General features: G+C 59.1%; 1 protein-coding gene across 1 annotated transcript; it reads right to left on the bottom strand.

The window, feature by feature from the left end:
• Positions 1-3,430: 3,430 nt before the first annotated feature.
• ANGPTL4 (angiopoietin like 4) lies at positions 3,431-12,537 on the bottom strand. The gene is made up of 7 exons (XM_055805912.1): positions 11,995-12,537; positions 11,279-11,389; positions 10,669-10,798; positions 6,264-6,377; positions 6,080-6,175; positions 5,527-5,802; positions 3,431-4,960 (listed from the first exon to the last, which is right to left on the bottom strand). Exons 1-7 carry the CDS (start codon positions 12,532-12,534, stop codon positions 4,779-4,781), a joined length of 1,449 nt encoding a protein of 482 aa, XP_055661887.1. The 5' UTR covers positions 12,535-12,537; the 3' UTR covers positions 3,431-4,778.
• Between the last annotated feature and the right edge of the window lie 11,635 nt (positions 12,538-24,172).

Here is a 24,172-nt window from a genome sequence, read left to right as displayed (position 1 = left end):
GAGACTGCCCAATTCCCACAGCCCATGGGAGCCCTGAGGCCCTGGCACAGCCCTAGTGTTTGCAGCACGAAGGTAGCAGATGGTCCAGCACCGAGGAGCAGCATCTCCTCTTGCACAGCCACGCAGATGCGTTCCCACCCGGCGCCCACCACCCCATCCCTGTGATGCTCTGCTGTGGCAGTGCCTGGATCCCTCAGCAAGGAGTCGGGGGCAGCTGCTTCTCGTCCCTGTGCTGGCAGGACCCGGCTCAGCCCTGCAGAGGAAAGGGGGGGTCAGGTTGGTGGGAGCATGGCTGGGAGAGACCCCCAGGCACAGGGGGAGCCCAGGGGGTAACCCAGGGCACTGTGGGGCCTTGGCCTGGGGATGGGTAGTGTGCATGCGAGTGTGTGCATGTGTGTGCACCACCAGCAGCCTTGCACTCTTACATGTTCCCTAAAAGCAAAGCTGAAAATGTGTTTGGGGGTGGGTTTTTTTGGTTTTTTTTTTCCCCCCCCCAGAAATTGCAGGGACCAAGTTTCCAAGGCCCTGGTGGTGGTCACAGGGCTGGGCTGGGAACTGGCACACCCGGCTACAGCTCCCAAAGCCACAGTAATCCACTCGCTGGGCAGGCTGGAGCCAAGGCTGGCTCCAAGGGCCGCATCCTGCGCCGCAGGGCGATGCCCCGGTGTGGGCAGCTGCCAGGGCAGCGCCGGTGCATGGTGCAGCCCATTGCTGTGCCCTTTGGCTGCTTGTCCTCCTGGGGGGCGTTTAATGCAGATGCTCTTATATTGAAACCTTTTTTTTGTTGTTGTTTTTTAAAAAATACCTTTTTAACTTAAGCAGGAGATGGTTTCTGGTGCAAGCTCCTCGTGTTGGTGCTGCGATCCATGGGGCAGAGTCGCTGCGTGTCCCTGCGGGGCCAAGCCAGAGCCGGGACCCAGCTGTGGGGTTCACGGTGCCACCGTGTGCTGGTCCCAAGCGTGGGCGATAGAAGGTTCCCGAAGGATGTGCCATCCCGCGACACAGGGCTGGGCGCTGCCGTTAAACACGGGGCAGCCAGACCCTGCTGGCGTGAGCTCAGGACCCCCCATCGCCCTGAGCGCGGCCGAGGGACCTGCAGGACCCAAACCGCAGTGGGTCCCCCGGGAGCCCCCAGGACCGTGCCCAGCGGTGGCCCTGGGTGCTGCCCACAGTGGCTCGGTGGTCTCAGCCCTCGGGACCCTCCTGGGGCCAGCTCTGCCCCCCAGCCCCGCGGTGCCACCCCGGTGTCTCCCACCTCGAGGCTGCCACAGCCCCGGGGACCCTGATGGGGAAGGGTCTGTCCCTCGGGGGTCAGGCGAGGGGAGACGCAGGGTGGGTGCGCCCCCCTGCCCCGGGTGGACCCGTCCCCCCAGGGGGTCTCAGCGCCCCCCCCCGCCAGATTGCAGCGCCTATGGGGGGGCTCCCGCTGCCCCGTGGGGCGCCCACCCCAAGGGCTCGGGGGGGAACGGGGACGACGAGGATGGACCCCTACCCCTCGCACACCCCTTGCCCCCTCCTTTAACAGCCGTTTCCCATGACGTCACGCCCGTGGCTACTTTGTAGCGCGGGGAGGGCGGGACCTCTTAAAGGGGCCGCTCGGTGGCAGCGTGAGCAGGTAAGGGGGGTCCCGGGCCGGGGGCTGCTGCGGGTGGGGGAGCTGTACCACCGGCTGCGTTCTCCCAGCGCTGCCCGTGTGCCCCCCCCCCCACTGTCCTCATCACCCCCCAGGGCTGTCCCCGTGTCCCCATCACCACCCCGGGGCTGTCAGTACCCGCCCCGGGACTGTCCCCATGTCCCCAACATCCCCCCGGGGCTTCCCCCAGCATCCCCCCGGGCTGCACCCATGTCGCCGCGGGCAGCCCCCATACCCCCCCGGGTCCGTTGGTGGGAGCGTGGCTCCGCGCCCCCCCCGCGGTGCCGTTTCTGTTGCTGTCGCTGGGGGGCGCTGCGCCCTACGCCACCGCGCCCAGGTGTTCCCAGTGCTGATGCGGGTGAGGGAGCTGGAGGATCCCGAGGGAATTCCAGGTGGAAACAGGGACCCAGGACCGGCGACTGCAGAGGGGACCTCGCAGGGGCCCCGGAGTGGGACCTGTGGTTGGGGGACACGGGGTGGCGTTGGCGCTGCTGGGACGCGGGGACCTGCACGGCAGGACCGAGCTACCGGGGGAAGCGGCGGCTGCAGCCGCGGGGCCGGGGCAGGGTCCGGGGCAGGGGCAGGGGTCCCGGGCAGGGTCCGGGGCAGGGGCAGGGTCCAGGGCAGGGGTCCGGGGCGGGGTCCGGGTCCGGGGCAGTGTCCGGGTCCGGGGTCCCGGGCAGGGTCCAGATCCAGGGCAGAGGTCCGGGGCAGGGGTCCCGGGCAGGGTCCGGGGCTGGCTCCAGGTCCATGTCCGGGGTAGGGTCCGGGTCCGGGGCTCCAGCCCACCCCCGGCCGGTGCTGGGCGCCCACTGGGCACCCTGGAGGTGCTGGGGCCACAGCTCCTTCACCAGCTGCTTTCCGAGGCACAACATCCACTTGGATCACCTCAGCATCCAGACCAAAACATGGCACTCCAGCAACTGCTGGCACACCCAGGGACTAATCAAGCTTTGAATTAATCAAATGGAACATTAAAAATGTATTTCTGAACACAAGGGTGAGCGGACAGATAGCTCAGAGACGGGTATAATGGGCTGACCCCAGGCTTTTCCACAGGGAAGATGCAGGAGCCAGGGCTAGTCAGGTGCATCAGGTATTTATACAGCTACTCTAGGGGACTAGGGCAGTCTCATCTTTCTGCAATGAGCAATTTTGTCCCCTTTCCTTGACCAGCTGAAGAAGCTCTTAGCACTTCCTCTTTTTCTCACCTCCAGTACCAGGCCACGTGTCTCTAATCATGAGCACAGCTGGAGTTTACCCCTCCTCATCTTCAAGGCTCCTGCTCCATCCCCAGTTTAATTCAATTAATCCCCAGAAGTCACAATAAATGCTTTTGGGAGATAGCTGTGTGTGTATGGTATGAGCAGGTAAAAGGGCTTGCCCTGAGTGGGTCTGACTTTAATCCACCCCAATAATTCAGACCTCAGCCTTTGTTCAAGGCATCAGCACCAGGTTTTCCAGCCAGCTACAAGGAACACCTCCCTGGTGTAAAGGTTTGCTGTCAGGGAGCAAGAAAAGCCAGCTCATCAGCACTTGGAAACTTGCTGCCCCAGGGCCTTATTGCCAGAGGGAAAACAAATTTGGAGGTACATAAATTTCAGACTAAAAACTACTGCTGGGGGCTATAGCAGGGATTTATCCCAGAGAGCTCTGTAAGACTGCAGTTGAAAACTGAGGACAGAAGGAAGCAGCGTGCTCAGGTCCAACTCCCAACAAGTGAAGCTTCTGAATCCATAGTCCTCACACATTTCCCACACATTTACTTGTAAACCATCAGGCAAATAATCCAGGCAGGACAGTTACAGGCTTGTTTTTATTAAAAGACTTCTTCAGAAAAGATATTTTAGTACAAAAAAAAGTTTAAAATACACAAACTACAGTTGCTTTTTTTTCCAGCATCAACATTTATAAATTACACCACATTGTTATTAACACTGCATTTAAATATGGGAACAAATTAAACCAGAAAATTCACTGACAAGATCCAACATCCTACAAATGACTATTTACAATATTTAGCACAGTAGTCAATATGACTTCAATAGGGCAGGATGCTTGGGAAGCCCCAAGACGGCAGCTTGGCCCGTAACAGTTTTTGGGGACCTGCTTTGCCCACCTTTCCCCAGCCACCCACCCCAAAGGCAGAGGCAATGCTGTACATCAGGGTATGTACCTGACAAGGCGGTGTGGCTCTGGCAGAGAAACCCTGTTGTCCCCTGGCCCTTCAGAGCAAGTTTTGGGGCAAATGTGCAGGATGGTACCATTCCCACTGCCAAGTATGTGGAGTCTGCTGGAAGAAGGCAGCCCCCAGGCCGGAGGGGGATTTATAGCAGGGCTGGTCCTGCCCAGGGACAGTCACTGCTCTGTACCTGTGCTGTCCTAGTGCTCATCCCAACCACCCTGGTAGGCTCCAGGTGGAGCTTGAGACCCAGCAGCCCTCCAGGATCTGGCCCTTGTGCCACCCTGCAGGATCCCACCCACCCATCATCTCCTGGAGCTGGCAGTGGTTTCCCCAGCTCCTGGCAAATTCCAGTACAGCCAGGAAGGGCTTCGAAGCCGTGGGGGCCAGGGAAGCCAAGTAAGTCCGAGGTCCCCGCCTGCACAGGGTGTCCTTCAGCTTTCCCACCAAAACCTCCGTTCTCAGTGGGTTGAAGTCACCAGAGCAGGGGCTGCACAGATGGAGCTGCCCGAGGCTCACTGCTCCACAGCCCCAGCAGGGGAAGGGTACACAGGACATCATTTGGGAACAGTGAAAGACAGGATACAGCAAGGCTCCCCTTCCCCCCCCAGCCCATCAAAACCAGCACAGAAGTGTTCAGACAGGACAGAAAGCACCAGACAACTTGAACTTGCCACAGCAGCACGTGGCAGGTTGGAAGACCCTTGTGCATGCTCGGGAGCTAGATCTCCCTGGTGGTGGCTCCTCTTCTGGTTCAGGAGCTCCCCATCCAAGGGTTTCAGCAATAAGGAGCTGTTTTTACATATAGGGAAGAGCTGTGTCATGCCACTAAAGGGCTGCTAACCAAGGGAAACTCTCCTCCAGGGACTTCCCAGGGAGGGTGGGTTTGTTTTTTCTGTAAACACAAATTGAGGGAGCTCAGGTCTGCACTCCACAGAGAAGGTCAAGTCTCAAGTGGAAGCTTTAGGGCTCTGCTTCCAGTGCTGCGGGTTGAATTTTCATGGTGGTTGACTTCAGCGGGTAATACCTGCCTTTCCATGTCTTCCAGAAGATGCCCTGCTTGCGCTCGTGCCTCTGCCGGGGGATAGAGCGAAAGTACTTCCCATTGAGGTTGGCATGGCCACAGGTGCTGAACCACCAGCCACCTAGCAAGGCAATGAGAGGCAGGGTTAGCCCACAGCACTTCCCAACAGAAAACAAACCCAGGTTCAAGGCAGCTGCTGCCCCTCATTTCCCCCAGTCTTCCAGGGCTTTGGCACCTTACAAGACCACCTCATACACACCCGAGGGGTCCCACGCACTGGGAAACCTTGGCACAGATCCCATCTGACTTCAAGATGCATCTGCAAATCCCTGCTGCTTTCTTGTGTTCAAAACCCCCTAAACCCTTCAGCAGCCCCATCCCAGGCCTGGGGACCAGCCTCTGCTTTGCTGGAAAGGTTTCCAAGCAAGGTGGCAGCCAGCAAAGCTGTTAGAAAGACAGATGTTTGGGGCAAAGACCTGAATCATGAGCCCCTCCTGCTTTCAGCTTCCCATCCCCCACACCACTCCTCCCAAGGACGCACCTTTCCCAGGAAAGCAGAGGACAAGCCAGGCTAAAGACCACAGGGGTCTAATCCCACAGGGTCAGCATCCCGCTCACGCCCATCACCGGAGAGCAGAAGCCTGAATGGAGAGTGCACGCCACTGGGAAGGAAGAGCTCATACCAACCTGAGAGGTGTTTGGCACAGTTTGTGTCAGCTTTGAGATCGTGGTCACGATCCCGAGTGGAGAAGGGCAGCTGCCTGAAATCCCCGATGGCATTTTCCAGCTCTCCGGACAGGGGTCCCAGCAGGTTGAGCGTGTAGGCTGTGCTCTCACCGCCAAGGCTGAAGACAAACTGAACCACCTGGGAATTTCCCTCCCAGTCTTCCAGCTCAATCAGGAGGTTGTATCTTCCCTCTTGGACGAGGTGATGTATCTTGTCCAGGCCCAGCCAGAAGTCACCTGAAACAGGACACATTGCTTTGGCTGCAGGGACACAAACACGCCGTGCAAAACAAACATGTGAACAGGCTCCAGAGACAAACAGGGACAACCCAGGACACCACAGCATTTGGATCACTGGCACCTGCGGGACAAGTCAGGAAGAACAAGGACTCTTCCTCTGCAAGGAATGCCCCCCCCTCCCCTCAGCAGAGGCCTCCAGGAGCCAGCAAGGTAGAATAACTTATGCAAAGGTATCACTTACCCCATGATAAGATAGACACTGTCATCCACCTACCTCTAAGGTCTCCAAAGCCATCCCTGTAAGCATCCCAAAGCTGGTCAAAGTCCACAGAGCCATCCATGCGCCTCTGGATCACTGTCCAGCCACCTTCTGTGGGCAGGGAAAAACACAGTTATGGGGGAATTACCATCTGCAAGACCACCATGCAAAGTGCTGCAGGACATCTCCACTGCTTTACCTGCCGTCATGTCACAGTAGACTTTGAAGGGACGAGACCCCACAGGCTGCACCTGGAAAACGCCACTGCTTTGCTGCCCGGCCAGGAAGAGCTGGTGGCAATCCTCTGGGAGCTCTGCAGGGGAAGGAAACAGCGCTGGATTGAGGATGGCCCCGAGTCCCACTTTCTCGGCAGGTTGCTCCTACCACAGCACTTGCAGCCCTGGCCACAAGCCCAGCCAGCTGTGCACAGCGGTGGCCGTGGCTCTGGCCACACGCTAGAGATGACAGCCTCCAACTTTAGCATCTTTAAACACTGTGACCCCGTATCTTCCCATTTATCCAAACACAGCTCCTTGGGCTTCCATCCAAGGCAGAAGCCAGGCGCTGGGCCAGGCTGGGATGACCTAGGCTGGAGAGCATGGCTCCTCATTGAGGAGACCCAGGGAGTTCCTAGCTCACTCCATGTCCACAGCAGGCAGGAGCAGCCCGTTTGGGGTGGGATAACGCCAGAGGCAAGGCAGGGCAAAGCATCCCCACCCCACCCCGAGGCTGAAGCAGCCTCAAAGGGCCTCTCAGGGGCAGAAAGAACCCCCCCAAGTCCCGATGTCAGAAAGATGCCTGAGCATCCAGCACACTACTCCTGCTCCTGGCAACTGTGGTGGCCCCAGCCAGACACCAGCCTGCTGGGCAACCTGCCACCAGCAGGCACTGGGCCAGCCTGGGGTGACCCTTTTGCCAAAGGTGCACCAACCGGGGCAGGGAAGGGGTGGGTGGACCCCAGGGAGACTCAGCTCATTGCACAAGTGGATTGCCAGGGGTGAGGCCGCCCCCCCCCCAGCTTGTCCCCCTCCATCCCCATGCTGGCCAGGCTCCCACCTCTCCTTCTGCCCCTGCAAGGACTTTGCCCGGAGCTGCCAGCAAAGCACCATTTCAACAGCGCTGATAAAAGTCCATCCAGGAACCACCACCCACAGCAGCCGAGAAGAGACTGGGTGGGGTGGTGGGGGGGGTGGCAGGGGGGAACCTGTTACAAAACCCAAGTCAAAAGGCTGCAGGGGGATGTGCAGGGACTGCAGCCCCCAGGCTGTCGGCACAGTCAAGGGGCTCTTTGTCAGCCAGGACAGGTGCCCCCGTCACCCCCAGACAAAGAGGGTCTGTTCTCCCCACACGAGGGTGGGATGGATTTTGGTGGCTCACAGCTGCTGCCAGCATGACCCCAAGACAGACGGGAGAAGAAACCTGAAGACAAGCCCCAGGCTGTGCTGGGGTGCTGGCTGCCCATGCAGCCCCCCATGGGGTCACCCCTGCCATAGCCGTCCCCAGGGTCAGGGCTGGCACCATGATCCGGGGTGGCAGCGGGGAGAGGGGCCTCCCCCACAGCCACGGGACTTCATGTTGGGACAGGAGGGGGAAAATGGGGCTTTTGAGCTGCTGAGGGCAAGAGCAGCCCCCACGGGGCATTGTCCCCATCCTTGCTGGGTGCCTGGATAGCCCCGATGCTGTGTTAGGGCAGAGCAGAGCCACAACTGGAGGAAAGGTCAGCATAGGGAGACCGAGAGGATGGCAAAGTGACACCTGCCACCACCTTTCACCTGCTCCCCCTCCTCAGCACAGGCAGCCTCTCCCCCACTGCCTGCAGTGGGACAGCCCCACCATCAGAAGCACACAAAGCCGCCCAGCGTGGCGGGGAGGTCAAGTGTATCCCTGATATCCCCACTTCCTAGGTGAACACAGCCAGGGAAGCCAAACGGGGCTCAGGGGAAGGAAAAGCCCCAGCACCAGCCCCCCGGAGGTGCCACAGGCTGCTGGGCTTGCCTGACCCGGCAGAGCCCCCCACCTCCTCTCCCACTATCTCCCAGCATCAGCATAGGGAGATGCCCAGTGGCCCCAGTGTGCACAAGTCAACCCCATCCCTGTCTTTTTTGCTTTTGTTTTTGTTTTTTGTTTTGTTTTTTTCTGGGCCCTGGCCACACTCATTGCACCCAGATCTCTTCTGTTTTCCCTGGTGCAACAGGGACTTTCAAGCAGCTGGATGAGATGCAGCTGCTTGAACAGCCTCAGCTCAATCTTTGTCTTTGAGGAACAGGCTTGTTAGTTCCAGTTGATGTTGCACATCCGTATGGCACCAGAACAACAAGACCTCCTGGCTGTTCTGGATGTTTTTCTTTCCCTCCCCCTTTATTTAGCCAAACAAGACAGAAGAATCAACAAGGCTGGCTGGAGCTGCCCCGGGCATGGCATTGTATTTACCCAACAGGATCTCCAGGCATGAGGGTAGGTCACCAACCTGGGATAAACACCCTTCCCTGCAGAGAGCAGGGCATGCCTGGAGCTGTTTGCATCGCCTCCCCCTCACCCTCCCCAACCCAATTATTTTGGAGTCCCAGCGCTACAGGGAGAGAGCAAGCAGGGCTCTACCTTTCCCCTACTCGGCCAGCTGCCAGAAAGCACAGGCTCTGCCTAAAGACGTGATCCTCTTTCTGCAAGCGATTAAACCTTTCACTCTCCAGGCTGCTTCAAGCCTTCAACTTTCACATGCTTGGCCTCGTGCCATCTCCAGCCTTAAAAAAAAACCCACTTGTGTTCACTGGATGCAAATAAAAGGGTCTTTCTGAAAGGGCTGCTGGTGGAGTTCATAGCTCTTCCCTGGGGCTGTGCCAGCACTCTGGCTCTGCCCGACAATACACAGGGAGCCGCCGGCACAAGCCTTCCCGGTGCTCGGAAGCAGCCACAAGCCTCCCCAGGCAGAGGGCACAGGGCTGGCCCACCAGCTACAACATGCTGTTAAGATTTGCCAGAAAACTCACTCGACTTGCTAATGAGAGGAAGCCAATTTGTTTTCTGTCAGTGATATCAACATCAGGGATCAGGCAAGAGAAGGGGGGGCTCATGGCTCAGCCAGGTGGGAGGGAGTCAGGATGCCAGGGATGCTCAGGGTCTCTCCGTCAGGGACAGCATGGCACAAGAAGGTGCTGAGCTCTCACACACCCTACATCACAGCATGCCAGAGGCTGTGGGCCCTTGTTGCCTCCCACCGTGCTTCACAAGGGTTGCTGCACCCAGCACTCATCAGCCAGCAGAGAGCCAACAGCACACCCTACCTCTGCCACCAGTAAGTAGCAGAGACCTGAACCCTGCACTCCAGTTTCAGCACAGCCCGAGAGCTAAGCAGGGGCCTTGGACTAGAGGACCTTTGAAGGTCCCTTCCGACCCAAATGATTCTAAGATTCTATAACACACTGCTGAGGGCAAGTCACAAAGAGCTGGGAAAAAACGTGGGGGAAAGATTCCAAGAGTTTTCTGGCTGGCTAGTGCTGCTCTGACCAAGGGAGACTTCACGTAGCCCCACTGTGGGCTGACCAGTGCACAAGAAGGGTAGTTTAGAGCCCTGCATCCCATCTCTCTCCTTGTCCACACCAATTTCTGCAGCTCTTTGTTCTGCCCACCCAGCTTTCAGGCACACCAGTGACAGCTTCCAGGCTCCACATACAAATTACCATGTGTTTTCCTACAGCTATCCCTGCATTAAGCCCTGGGCAGGATTCCCCCATGCATCCTCACCCTGCCTGGTTTCTGTTTGGCTCACAGCAGACATCCTCAGACAGCTGCACAGACAGAGTCAGCACCACAATTCAGTTGACATGAGAGCAGCTGCTCCCAGCCAGCAAATCCTGCTGGGACACCAGTTCCTGTTGAGGAGGGAGGCTGCATGATGCAGCACAGCTGGGGACCCCTGCTCTGCTGCCCTTCGCTCTGCAGGAGCTCCTCCAGCCCCCTTGCCAGCAGAGAGGATGCTCCAGGCAGAGCCAGGAGCTCCAGATGCAGGGTCCACTCACCCACTCCAGTGCACATTTCCCAGGGCTGTGAGTGCCCGGTGCCTCTGCTGCCCAGGCATTCGTGCAGCTCAGCACCTTCTGCTAAGGATAGCATGAGCTGAGGCACTTGTCTTTCATGTAAGAGCCTTAAATATGAGCCAAGGGAGATGGATGCACAAGGATCCAGCTCTCCTCTCATGATCCAGGGCTCCCTAACCCTCCCCTCCACCAGCAGACAGCAGACCCTGACTGGTGAAGCGAGAGCAGGTGAACAGAGTAACTCCGAGGAGCACAGATCCTCCTTTCCTGCCTGCATTCACCCCCCCACCTGCCAATCCTCTTTGACTAATACCTGTCAGCAGTGTTTGTCCGCTCCTGACTGCATTCTTAATGTCAGGCAGAAAAATTCTTCTTAAATCCTTGAATTCCTGCTGAGTATCCCACCCGTGCTCCAGATACCCTCAGTCTGGCCAAACTCCTAAGCTCCAGTTCTGCAAGCAAATCTCACATCCTGACTCAGGACAACTGTATCTTTTGTTTTCAAGCACTTGCAGCTGCTACAGGTTTGCTCTGGCACAGAGGCATGGGGCAGCACAGCTTGATACTCACTCTGCATCGACACAGGCTCCCCGCTAGCATTCCGACTCTGGTTGGTGAGGCTGTGACTCTTCAGGTTTATCTTCCACTTTGGAGACTGTGTTTTGTTGTCCTTCAGGTGCAAGGGGATCAGTAGATTGACCTGAAAGAACAGTTTTATCTTGGCTCATTTTCAGTGCTGTTACGAGGGGAGCTGGTCAGCCAAGCTGCTGCTCGCTCCCCCATGACCAGAGCTGGGGCTGAACTTCCCCCGAAACCTCGAGGAGCAGGAAATATGTGAGGCTGGCAAAGCCAGAAGTGATTGCGGCTTTTCACACCCATGCTAACAAGTTTAGTCTGCAGATAAACTCAAAGGAAAGAGCCAGGGAGGCTCTGCTCCCACACACCAGTTCTTACTCCTCTGTGCAAATCTTTGGGAAGCTTTGCCATTTGCTACCCTCACACCAATGCTGCAGCACAGGGACCGGGGCCGTGGGCTCCATAGGGTCCCCAAGGCCAAGCAGCAGCAGCAAAGCCACTTCTGTCACCAGAGTGCTGGGCTGCGGGAAGGTTCACACTGGGGTCCCCACAGCGCGGGGGACCGGGCTGTGCCTCCCAGCCACAGGGCAGGAGGAGAGCTCACCTTGCTCTGCAGGCTTTTGATCTGCAGATTCTGCTTGTCCAGCTTGTACTGCTGCTGCTTGATCTTCTGCAGGAGCTCCTCGATCCTCAGGTTCTGTGCATCCATCAGGGACTGCGGGCGGGGAGGGGGGGGAGCCCGGTGAACCTCGCTGCAGCGGGCAGAGCCGGGGGGACCGGGACCCTCGGCGGGGCTGGGGCAGTGAGTGCTCCCGGAGCCCCCCGACCCACCGGGTCCCTCCAGCGCCTTCCCAAGGCCGACCCCCACCCACTGCTCCGAGTGTCCCCCTATCCCTCCAGGTGTCCACCGCCCCCCAGCCGCTCCCGTCGCCCCGGGACGGTCGGGACCCGCCTCGTTCTCCCCGCAGCCGCTGCGGGACCCTCGGCGGGGCTGGGGCAGCGAGGGCGCCCCCCGAACCACCGGGTCCCTCCACCGCCTTCCTGAGGCCGACCCCCACGCACCCCTCCGGGTGCCGCAAGCTCTCGCCCCCTCCCGTCGCCCCGGGACGGTCGGGACCTCCGTCGCTCTCCCCGCGGCCGCTGCGGGGATGCGGGACCGGGGCAGCGAGTGCGCCCGGCGCCCCCTGGACCACCGGGTCCCTGCAGCGCTTTCCTGAAGCCGACCCCCACCCACCCCTCCGGGTGCCGCAAGCTCTCTCCCCCTCCCAGCCGCTCCCGTCGCTCTCCCCGCGGGGATGCGGGACCCCCGCTCCCCCTCACCTGCAGCGCTCCCAGGTCCTTGGCGCTCTGGTTGCCGGGCGGCCGCGCCTGCAGCGCCTGCCGGACGCGCCCCTCCAGCTGCTCCAGCCGGCCCTGGATGGCGGCTTTGTCGGCCGCCACCTCCTCCAGGCGCTGCCGCAGGGCCTCGGAGAGGTTGAGGAGCTGCCGGCCGCGGCCCTCCAGCTCCCGCACGCTGGCCCGCAGCCGCTCGCCCCGCTCCTGCGCCTCCCGCGCCTGCCGCAGCAGCCGCCCCATGGAGCTGTTGTGGGCGCTCAGGCGGCTGCCCAGCTCCCGCATCTGCCCCTTGGTGCGGTCCACGTGCTCCTTGAGCCCGTGGCCCAGCTGCAGGAGCCCGTGCGCGATCACGTTCACCTCGTCCCAGGAGGCGAACTGCGCCCGCCGCTCCTTGCTGCCCGCCGCCGCCCGCCGCTCGGCCCCCGCCCGCCCCGGTGCCGGTCCCTGCCCCGCCGCCGGTCCCGGAGCCGCGGCCACCCCCGCGGCGGCGGCGCACAGCACCAGCGCTGCCCCGGCGAGCTGCATGGCTGCCCGGCCGCTCCCAGTGCGCGCCCCGCCGCCGCGCCCCCGCTTATATCGCACCGCGGGGGGAGGGACCCGCCCAGGCCCCGCCCCGCCGCCCGGCCCCGCCGCTTTGTTCGCCCGCCCCCGCCGGTCCCGGGCTCCGGCCGCCGCGCCCGGGGGAGCCTCGGTCCCTGCCGCTGAGCCCTGCCCGCGCCTGCCCTCGGATCCTGTCGCATCCCTGTCCCCAGTCCCATCCCCCTCCCTGTCCCCATTCCCATGCCTGCCCCCATACCCCTCCCAAGCCTACCCCCATCCCCATCCCAATCCCCATCCCCAACCCAATCTCTGTCCCCGTTTCCATCCCAATCCCACCCCCATCCCCAATCCCAATCTCTGTCCCCATCCCAATCCCCATCCCCATTCCGATCCCAATCTCTGTCCCCATCCCCATCCCAATCCCACCCCCATCCCCATCCCAATCTCTGTCCCGACTCCCATCCCCATCCCAATCTCTGTCCCCATCCCAATCCCACCCCCACCCCCATCCCCATCCCAATCTCTGTCTCGATTCCCATCCCAATCCCTGTCCCGATTCCTGATTCCCGATTCCCGATCCCACCCCCACCCCCATCCCAATCCCACCCCCATCCCCATCCCAATCTCTGTCTCCATTCCCATCCCAATACTACCCCCATCCCCACTCCCATCCCATCCTGCCAACTGTCCTGCCCCTCATCCTGCACTGGGGATCCATGTCGCTGCCACTTGGTCTCCCCTCCGCAGAGCCCCCCAGCCATGGGTGCTGCCCCACCATGTGCCTGCACCTGTGCCCGCCCCCTGGACATGCCCCGCTGGGAGCTGCTGGCCTTGGAGTGGGCGTACGCTGCAGGGACAGGGCTCCCAGGCCATGCCCGAATGGGTGCTGCGGTCCTGGGCTGGGTGCCCACTGTGGGTGCAGGGTGGCCCTGGCCCCGGTATGGGTGCACGGTGCAGGTGTAGGGCTCCCCGCTGATGCCTCGCAGGGTGCTGCCAGCCCTGGGGAAGGTGCACGCTTGGGGTCAGCTCCTCAGCACACCTGGGGGGAGCAAGGTGTTTGCTCCTCTAAACGCTCATGGGCTCCGAGAGTGCCAAGGATGAATTCCACCCCCCTCTATGGCTCCAGTCATCCCCCTGTGGAAAATGTGCATCTTATTTGCAATTATCCTTGAGACTCTGGTTACCAGTTCTTCCCTCTTGTCCTGCCTTTTTCTGCCAGTTTAAAGGGATTTTCACTCTGTTTTCTCCCCACGATGGAATTCACACACTGTGGTGGAGCCACCCTCAGCTCTTTTCGGATCGGAGCAGATGGAGGCCTTCTGCTCCCGCTCCATCGAGCATCTCCTCCTGCCACCCAGCACTCAGTCCCTCCTCTGCAACGCGCATCCTAGAGCAGGGAGCTGCCTTCCCACCCGCACCACCTTTAGAGGCTGAATACCCCCTTGCCACCGCCTGCTGGGCCCTGCCTGGGTGCCTGGCTGGCGGAGCCCCCGTGGGACCAAGGGGGTCCCTGCTCGCCTCCCCTCGGCCCCACAGAAGCCCCCAGCAGTTCTGTCTCCATCCCACCACTGCTGCTCCCAGCCTGCAGCTTGGGCATGGCCCGTCGGTCCCTGGGGGGGTGGGAGAAGCTAATTTTCCTCTTGTCCCAAACCACCTGGCAGCAGGTTTTACCCACTTGGGAGCCCCCGTGTCACCCAGGGGTGCAAGCAGCATGGTGGCACGGGAGCTTCCCAAGGGCAGTGGCCATTGGGGGCGGCTTTCCCACCCTGCACAGCTTTTCCCTGAGGATTTTTTGCCAAGAGCCTGCATTTGAGATCTGCCACTCCATTTTGCAGAGCTGATTTTGAAGCCCAGCCTCTCTCACGCCACTCAGCCTTGTCAAATCAAAGCGATGATGTGTGTGCGCCCGCTGCTTCCATCGGCCAAACTTCTTTTCCCGTGCCCGATTAATATTCAGGATTTCACTTTTTTTCCTTTGGTCATCCCTGTTTCTTGTTCTCATTCTGGCCCTGGGCTTGGCTCCAAGCGTAAAGGGAAAGGGTGAGCAATAGCCTCAGGGCAAGCAATAGCAGCACAGCACAAGGAGAAATCACAGAGGTAGGAGCTGGGGAAGGAGGAATTTGGGAAATTTCAGCAGAGTCCAGAGAGCTCCCAGCCCCCTCCGCCAGTGGGGGCTTTCTCACTTATTTCATGGTCAGAAGGAATTTTTCAAAGGAGGAAAAAGGAAAAGAAGGAGAAAAAAACCCAAACGAGCTAGGAAACACTGCAGGAGAAAAAGAAACAACAAAAAATGTGAAGCATGTTTGTTGCTTTGTCCAAACATTTGAGGTTTGGGGGCCCCTCTGTGCTCGCCCTGCTGCAGTTGCTGAAGAGGAGCTGGGGACATGGTGGGGGGGGCGTCATGGGGAGGGGTCACCCCTGGCAAAGAAAGAGCATCAGGCTTCTCTGCAGGGCCTGGGGCCCCTGCGTGGCACCTTGGGGTGCACCTGGCTGGCCTGTGCCCCTTGCACACCCAGATCATGCCAGATGTTGTACATCTGTGCCCCCCCCCCCGCGGCGAGGAGCAGTTCTGCCCATACCCACCACCCTGAATGCAGACAGCCACAGCTCCACCAAAAATTCCCAGATGGGGTTGTCCCCCCAAAAAACCCCATGAAAATTCTTCTTTTCATCTTGGCCCTGCTGGATTTTGGCACGCCAGGAGAGCGTGAGCTGGCAGCGTCTGTGCCTGCTGAGCCTGAAGCTGGAGCACCCAGCTCCTGTGAGCCCTCCGGACTGGGAATCACCAACTCCCCCCCAGTCACTGGGGCAAACTGGGAAGCACAGTTTCATGTGTTGACTATTGCTCTGGGTTAATGACATCAGGCGAAATGAATCCTGTGTACGGCTCTGCTCCCTGCCCTGCCGTTACCCAACCCCGGAGCTTGTCCTGGGAAATGACGGGGTTATGCCGGGTGTCGAAGCCGACGTGTTCCCACTGGTTATTTTCTGCATTTGCAGTGTTTGTGCTGAGGCAGGAGAGAGGTGATGTAAGAAGCTGAAGCTTGTTGAGGAGCCACATGATTTATGCATTTTGCTTTAGCTGTATTTTCCTGTTGGGACAGCTCCAATTTGCCCTGAGAAATAGAAATTTTTCACATCCACGAGCAAGAAGTTCCCTGGGGGCCTGACCTACCCTGGGCTGCGAGTGACCACAGGTCACTGGGAAGGTGCTGGATGCACTCAGGTTTAAATAAAGCTTCAGCTGGCCTGGCCAGCAGGGACTGGTCTCTCCGGGCATTTCTCCATGCCAGGAGGGAGCCCTGGTCTGTCCTGCATGGAGAAGAGCTGTGGCCAAAATCCCTGTGGGGTCCCAACCGCCCAGCTGGGTTTGGGGCTGGGGAGGGGCCGAGGTTTGCTCCCAGGGGGATGAGGGACCTTCTGTCCTGCACAGCAGAGCATACCCCCAGGGGGGACCCCACAAGGACCCTGCCCCTGCCTAGCAGATCTGGTGGCCTGTGAGACTCTGGAGCAGCCCAGGGAGCAGCAGGGTACCGTGGCCCTCAGGGCTGCGCCCTGGCTCTCTGCGTGCTTCATCGGGGTCCCCCCAGCTGGGGTCACCCCCTGGGGAGGGAACAGCAGACTCCAGAAGAAGTTATTTTTTGTGAAGGTCTCTCTGTGGGAAGAGGGGTCACTCCCATCCCCATTCCTATCCTTATCCCAGTCACCATGCGCATTCCTCATCGCCATCCTCATCACCAGCCCCATCCCCGTTGCCTTCCCCATCTCCTCTTCCATGTAATTCTCCCACCTCAGCCGACCAGGAAAGGCATTATATCCTGCACTCACAGCAAGTAGCTCCTCCAAACAGCCCCCATGCACCTGGCAGCCCATCCCCATCCCTGTCCCCATCCCGTCCCCGTCCCCATCCTGCTGCCCTGTGCACAGCAGGCTGTGAGCAGGCGGGCTGCGATGGGAGTCTTTGTTCTCTGCCTTTCCCCATTCCACTCCTACCCGTGCTGACCCTGCGGGTCACTGTGCAAAAGTTCAGCCCGGTCTGAACTTGCCTGAATTCCTGCAGCTGCTCAGCCCTGGGCTCACGTCACCAGGAGGGACGGGAAAGATGCTGATTTATAGGAAGGTTGCTCACAGTGTTGCTTTATTGTTGAAAATGACAAATTTAAAGGAGACTCCAACGAGAGGGGAATAGGGCATATGTGAATTATGCCGTCACTGCTTCAGGGATAAATTTAGATTTTCCAGAGGAACAGTTATTCTGATTCAGCGAAGGTCGGAGACATCCAACAGGGATTTCCTACCGGCCCCTGGCTAAGCACAGCAGCACGTCTCACCCAGACAGGCGCTGGCAGCATTCCCGGCTGGAGCAGGCACCCCATCTGCCTTGGTCTCTGCTCAAACCTGGTCCTGGCAATGATTTATCTGTCACACATCCGTGGGGCTCAGCCCTGCTAGCGAAACAGTTCTGCCTGCTAAACCCTCCCGCACTGGGGTCTCTTACTGCCCCTCTTCCCCAGCACGAGCTTTGCCGGACCAGATCCCTGCTCCAGAGAGGGGCTGCGTGGCTCCTGGCCTCAGCACACGGCAGCGAGGGACCAGCCCGGCTCCTTCAGCTTGCCCAGACCTGCTCGGTGGCCACCTGGGTTGTACCCTGTCCCCCACCATCCCAAGGGGACTGGTGACAGTGTGGTGGCACAGGCTGCCCGAGCACCAGCCTCGTCCTTCCCCAGGGCCAGGGACACCCCCCGCCGCCGTCAGCAAGTTCACAAAAGCTCTTGACGGTGCTGCTTCTTGAGCAGAGACGAATTTCCAAGCAGTGTGAGTCAGAAACATGGAAAATCAGTTGCAGCCGTCCACCCCCAACGAGGACCAGCTGCCAGGAGCTCAGCCATGCTGCCCAGGCTCCATTCCCATCCTCTCTCCAACAGCTTTCCAGGGTAGCCCTGGGTAAACTGCTGGCAGCCCAGGAGGGGAGAAGATGTTGGTACGCGGGCTGCAATGTCCCCTACGGGATCCAGAGGACGGGTCGAGGGTTGGAGCCACTCTGGGGTTCCTCTGGCCCAGGGAGGATCTCAGGCATCATTAGCCCAGAGCAGGGAAACCTTAAAGAGCCGACATAAAAGGTCCGTGACACTCAGTCCAAGCAGCCTTATTTTACTGTTAGGGATGGATGAAGGTTACGCAAGTCTTCACTCACTACCCTTTATTCTTCTTCCTGCCATCCCGGGGCTCCGTGGAAAGCGTCAGGGTTACTATGCGAAAGGTCAAACATGCCAGAAGGCAGGAAACAGCAAGGCTTGGGTTAACATGGGAGACTTGGCAGCTAGAGAAATCCGACCCTTATTTTTACAGTCATCTCTTGATTTAAACAACATGTGTTTCGAATTAGGGGCTCTGGCTGGCTGGCCCTTGCAGCTCATCGGTGCAGGGAGCTCCAGGTCCCCAGGGGATGAGGTTGCCCCTTGGCACGCTCCGTTGGCTCCCGAGCTCAGATGGGAAAGACCAGGCCACCGAAACCAGGGCTGGGCTCTCCTTTCCCAACAAGACAACGGTGGCTTCCCTTTTATTAGCACCCTCCGGCTAGTGACAGACGGTGGCTTTGTAACAGCCTTTCGTGGGCACAGGGGTGACGGGGGATTTCTCCAGATGTTTTCTGAACAGTCTTTCATTTCCTTCACCGTTTCTGGAAGGAGATGCCCACAGCCACTGGAAGGAGGGAGCCCACCGCGAGCGCATCCATGGTCCTGTCGTCACTCTTAGCCACCCGTCCCCTCCTCTGCGATGAGGATGGAGGCAGTTCTGGTACCACTCAGCACTTACCAGCTGGCATCTGCTGGTGGCCATGACCCCCCCATCCCGCTGGCACAACTCCTCGCAGGCTGGATCTCCTGATGCAGCACAAGTGGCTTTTTCGGCTGTGCTGTGTGATAAACCTCAGGGTCACTCCTGCTGCCCAGGAAGGTTTTTTGGCACACCAGGATGCGCAGGATGGGTGGCCACACTGGCCCTCGGGGGCTTGCACTCCTGCCTGACACCTTGCTGGGTGAGTGCTGGGGAAGTGCCGCTTGGCTTCCTGAGCTCTGCCACATGCTGTGTTCATCTCTCACTTTGCTCATGGGGTTGTTTCCCACTGTTTCCTTCTCCTTTGGTGGGGGGCAGGTCCCCGTCCCATCAGGACACCCCTGCAGTGAGGGGCACCATGCACTGCTTGGAGCCGGGCTGGCAGCACCGGGCTGGCCCCAGGGCCGGGGTGATGCTGCTGCTGGGCTCAGCTGTGCTGCACCCATGGCCAGCGGTAGCCACTGTAGTCAAGGGCTCCTCGGGGTTCCTGCTGGTCCCTGCACCCCCAGGGGGCCATAGCTGCTTTTCCCCCTGGGAAGAGACCTGCTGGCTTCCAACACCTGTAGGCCAAAAAGAAGCGACTGCTTCTTGGTTTCCTTAGCTGTAAACTGAGAATTTCACTGCCTGTGGGGTGGATCCATGCTCTCCCCAGCACACAGCAGCCCCAGCTCTGCTGTGGTTTGGTCTCCCAAGTGAGAGCTGCCCAGCACCCCCAGGTCCCTTGCCTGGGGCATCCTATCCCCACCACCCAGCACCCGCAGGTCCCTCGCCTGGAGCATCCCGCACCCAGCTTTGCCTTACGTCCTCTTGCACAGCCCAGAGAAGGAGCATGTGGGTGTGAAGTGGTTCTGCTCAGGCAGGGCTGGGACAGAGCAACCTCTGTGTAGTTTAAATCTCTTCAAAAAACAAATGTTGTGGGGATTTTACCCGGTGCAGGCGGATGTTTCGATTTGTGGGACTTTGTTCGGCAGACGATAGCAAAGCTGAAGCGGGTCCAATTCTGCATCTGAGCTTTGAGTTCAGATGCTCACATCAGACCACCTCATCCACCTGGTGCTGAGCGTGTGCCCTTGGAGCTGCTCAGATTTGGCCTCTGGGAATCCTCCCACCACAAGGAAAAGCAGATACCTAGAGAAAAAAATCCCACTGCCAAGAACCCGTCTGAGCAGCTCAGGGATGCCTACAAATTGCTTCCCCATTGCAAAGTGCCGAGTAAAGGTAAATCCTGAACACGATCTGAGAAAATCCCCCCACCTCAAAAACAGGAATCCAAAATGGATGTTTCCCATCAAACAAAGTGGCTGAGGGCACCATGAGCATCGCGGCTGGTGGTGACTCCCCAGGCACTGCGACTCCTCTATTGCAGCTGCAAACTAGGGTTTGTGTGGGCAAATATCATTTTAAAATAGCAGCTTTGGGGTTTGCTCCTGCTAACAGATCATTTCCCAAAACCACCCCAATCAATACGGTCAGCCAGGCAACCCTCTGATCCCGGCCAGGGTGCAGAGGGAAGCAGTGAGGGGGTCCCAGCCTTGCAGGCACCCGCACCCCTGGGCAAGGATGGAGCTGGCACTTACTTGCTGCTTTCCCGATGGTGCTGAGTCTCACTGGGATGCTCATGGCCATGCCCCATGCTTTCTGGGGAAGCCCATCACTGCAGCCTCGGGGCTTTGGTGACACCTGGGGAGATGCTCGTTTGCACAACCCCTAAGCAACCACATCCTGCAAATGTTTGCAACCCCTGCTTGGAGCTCGTTGGGATGATTTTGGGGGACATCAGTGGGAAAACCAGGTGGGAGGGACCCTGTCTTCCCAGCTTCTGCCCCGGGGATGGTTTCTTCATATTTCCCAAATCCTTTTAACACCCTAAGCTGGTGCAAAGGATGGAGCCATGCCTGGCTCTGCAGTTTCTTTACCCTTGGACTTCAGTATGCAGTGCAAAAATAGCCGTCAGAAAGGGGAGAGGTGACCTTTGTCATTTGAATAACTGTTTGCTTTGTCAGCGCAAGCACAGTGTGTTTGGGGATTTTGTGGAAGGTTCCAGCGGCTCTGAGCCAGGGCCAGTTTTCACTCTCTGCTGGCAGCCGTGAACCGCACCAGGAATGTGGCCTCCTAATCCCTGCTCTGGGAGAGATTCGGGAGAGGAGATACTTCTAGGGAGTGTGGAGTGCTGTCTTCCCCATGTGTCTCCCTGCCAGAAACACTCCGCTGACTTGTTGCCCTGACCATGGGATGGGAAGAAGGAGGCTGAAGGAATGGGATGGGATGGGAAAGGAAGGGAATGGATATGCTGCAAGGATGGGATGGGATGGGATGGGATGGGATGGGATGGGATGGGATGGGACGGGATGGGATGGGATGGGATGGGATGGGATGGGATGGGATGGGAAAGGAAGGGAATGGATATGCTGCAGGGATGGGATGGGAAGGGACAGGATGGGATGGGACAGGATGGGATGGGATGGGATGGGACAGGATGGGCTGAGATTGGCTGGGCTGGGCTGGTGGAGGTTGCAGGGTGGGCTGGGCTGGGCTGGGCTGGAACATCATGGGAAAAGGGAGGCTGTATGCATGGGCTGGGAAAGTGAAGGCCACAGGGGTGGGAATGGACTCAGGAATGCCACAATGTGTTTGGGATTTACCGGCAAATCCTCACACCATGCTGGCCTTTTGAACGCACAAACCCAAGAGCTTAAAAATTGGCCCCCTGCCTTCAGGGGCTTCAGCAAGGTGCTCAGTCCCTTCTGCCACAGAGGGGACAAACGGGGCCCCCAGGGGAGCTGAGGGAGGGAAGTGAGGCAGCCAGCAGGGCCGGGGGCACCGCAGGGTGCTGGTGCCTGCGGGTAACCGAGCCTGCACCTGCCCCACGACCTTTCTGGCCGGCTTGGTAAACCCAGCCCAGAGAGTGAAATTAGAAGCAATTAAAAATTAAGCTTGGCTCAGGCTCAGATCAAACTTGCTACCATTTTTAGCTGCTTGTTGCTTTGGAGACAGCATGCACTGGAGTTCAGCTGGTGATGCAACGTGGAGAGAGGGTTTCTGCCAGCGTGGGGCTTTCGGACCAGGAATAGACACCCGGGCGGCCGGTGGCCGGAGCCGGACGAGCCTGGGTTGGGACCAAAGTACACACGTCGAGCAGAAAGACATGGGCAGGTCCTGCAATACTTGATGTCTCATTTGCAAATCGGCAGCTTTGTTTTCTGCTTCTTGATTAATTCTTGCTTAGTTAATTCTTTTCTTCTTCCAAAGGGGGAAAAGGAGCATTGGGGACCAAGGAGAGAAGCAAGACACAGCTTAAACCTTCCAGCAAAGATTCACCAGCTAAGGAGGGGTGTCTGGGGTCCCCCCAGAGCCACCGTGATGCAACACGGGGGTGGGCTGGGGGCCAGTGTGGTGGGACAGGTTCACTGGCCAGGGTGTCACCCAGCACCCAGAGTTTCCACAAGCCTTTTGGCCACCCCCCAGATGCTGACTCACGGGTGGCATGGCTTGGCACAGAGCAAACAGGCCTGAGGCCAGGAGCAAGGACGGCAGCGATGCTGAGCCATGGAACCACCCACACCTCGCCTCCCCCAGGAGGGCAATCTGACAGTGACGGGCCCCTCGGCAGCACCCATGGGTGCTGGCTGGCAGCATCCCTGCACTGAGCCCATCACCGCCTCTGCTGTGCCATGGCAAAGCAGGAAGCCTCCCCCCTAAAGGTGTTTCCCAGCTGAGGGGGGTTTGCACCGGCTGGTGCCTCGGGGGGCTCTGCCACTGCCCTGCAAATTGGCCCTGACTGATCTCAGGTCAACCCGGTCCCCTCCGGCAGATGCAGGGAGACCCTGTGCCGGTGCCACACCACGGCCCTGACCCCCGCTGGGTGGGCGGGTGAGCCAGTGAGCCACCGGGCCATCTGTCACCCAAGGGATACCACAGCCGAAAAGAAATTAAGCCCCCAGCCGCCCACCGCCAGCAGGGCTTTGATGCAGGAAAGTGGGAAACGTCAGGCTCTGCAAAGCCCACAGACAGGTTTGCTTTCCTCTCTGATCTCACATGGAAGACCCTTGGAGAAGGCAGGATGCCATGGTGATGGGCACTCATCTAAAAGACAGCCTGGCTGGGACACAGTCTTTGGGTGCCTGCGGGGGGGATGAGCGCGAGCAGCCACCGTGCTGGGCAGGTACCTGAGCCACGGTTCCTGGGGCCAAATACCTATGTGTGGCTGAGCCAAGCGGCGTCCTTGCCTGTGGCACCTGCACCGACCGGGTCTCCCTGGTGTGCAACGAGTGCCTCAGGTCTCAGACATGACTCCAGCACTCCAGACAGCTGCTGGGGAGGTGAATGCCACCCCTCATTTACATTACCCTGACAATATCCCTCACAACTGACCAAACAAATCATGCAGGGCTGGGAGAACTCCCTAATTAACAAACACAGTTATCATTAGAGACGTCAGGACAGGTTTGCAAAAGGCGAGTTCAGAGTCCCTGCGCCTGACCTCAGGGCAGCGAGTGGGACGATGGGACCATCCCACATGACCGGGATGTCCTCTGTGTTACTTGGGGGTCCTGACTGCATCCGCACCATGGGAGCAGGGACATCCCTGGGTACCAGGTGGGTTGGATGGACTGGATGGTGCTGGCACGGGAGCCTTTGCACCGGGATGAGCGGGGCAGCGGTGTCCTTAGTCTTCCCCTGCAAGCCAAGAAGCCGTCCTTGGCTCATGCCCAGGCAAATCCCAAGGGAACTGGGACCTTCGTTACTCAGGCCAAGACTCCTGGTGATCCCAACACCTGGGTGCTCAGGGGGAGAAGGGGGAGAGGGTCCCGCTGTGCAGAGGGAAGCATGCCTCTGGCTCCTGGGCTCATTGCCGTATGTAGGGCATCCCCGGGGCGCCCACAGCAGCTTGTGTGCTGCCAGAGCTCCCGCCGCTCCTGCTCCCCATTGAGCGCTTGGAGAGGCGCCTAATTCATCCTTTCAGAGTGGAGATAAGATGGATTAAAGCCCGCTGAACGCTTGCCAAAAGAATTGCCATTAGGCCCTGGAGAGCTTAATCTCCACCAGACTAAAAGCAGACAGGCTGCGCTGCAGCTAGTCCTGTCTGCCAGGGGATAAACACCCGGTGCAGGATTTCAGGGAAACCTTTGGAGGCTATGAAATGCATCCCAAAGTGTATGTACATGCTGTCCAGAGCACCCAAGGCTGGGTGCTGAGCCACACAGTCCCCTCAGCACCCAGGGGTGCCATAGCTGAGTGTGACACAAAGGACTGCGTTGGCTGCTGGAGTTTCAGACACCTCTGTGCCTTGATTTTCCCTTTCTACAAACCCGTCTCCGAGGCTCCTCCATCCTGCCAGCGTTATCTCCTGCAGATAACAAACTGTCCTTGCCCACGTGCTTCTTGGCTGACTCACATTTGTTATTTCCTGCCCCTATCTCTGATTTCCTTCACTGTCCTCACCCTACTCCTCCCCAAGGTCCAGCTCCCCTCCAGGTATCCCTGACCCCACTGCTGCCCAGGGATCGGCTCGTTCCCCAACCTCCGGGCTGATTTCAGAGGATGGTGATGTCCCTTCCCACAAAGCCAGGGCATCGGTGGGGACGGAGCTCCCTCTCCCCACCAGTGGTGATGGACAACCCCAAGTTCACCCCAGCACCCTGTCACTGGCCACCAGGCACAGGTTGGGGTCAGTGCTGTGCCCAGCATCACCACCATGGCTCACTGAAGGCAGCACCGGGCTGGTGGCTCACCCTTGGCCGGGAGGAGGTGGCAAGCCCTTGGCCTGGGGTTTGGGACAGCTTTG

Source organism: Falco peregrinus, chromosome 5 (genome assembly GCF_023634155.1).
Source record: "Falco peregrinus isolate bFalPer1 chromosome 5, bFalPer1.pri, whole genome shotgun sequence".
Taxonomy (NCBI): domain Eukaryota; kingdom Metazoa; phylum Chordata; class Aves; order Falconiformes; family Falconidae; genus Falco; species Falco peregrinus.
Note: the sequence above shows the minus strand (reverse complement) of the source record. Positions and strands in the feature narration are given on the sequence as shown.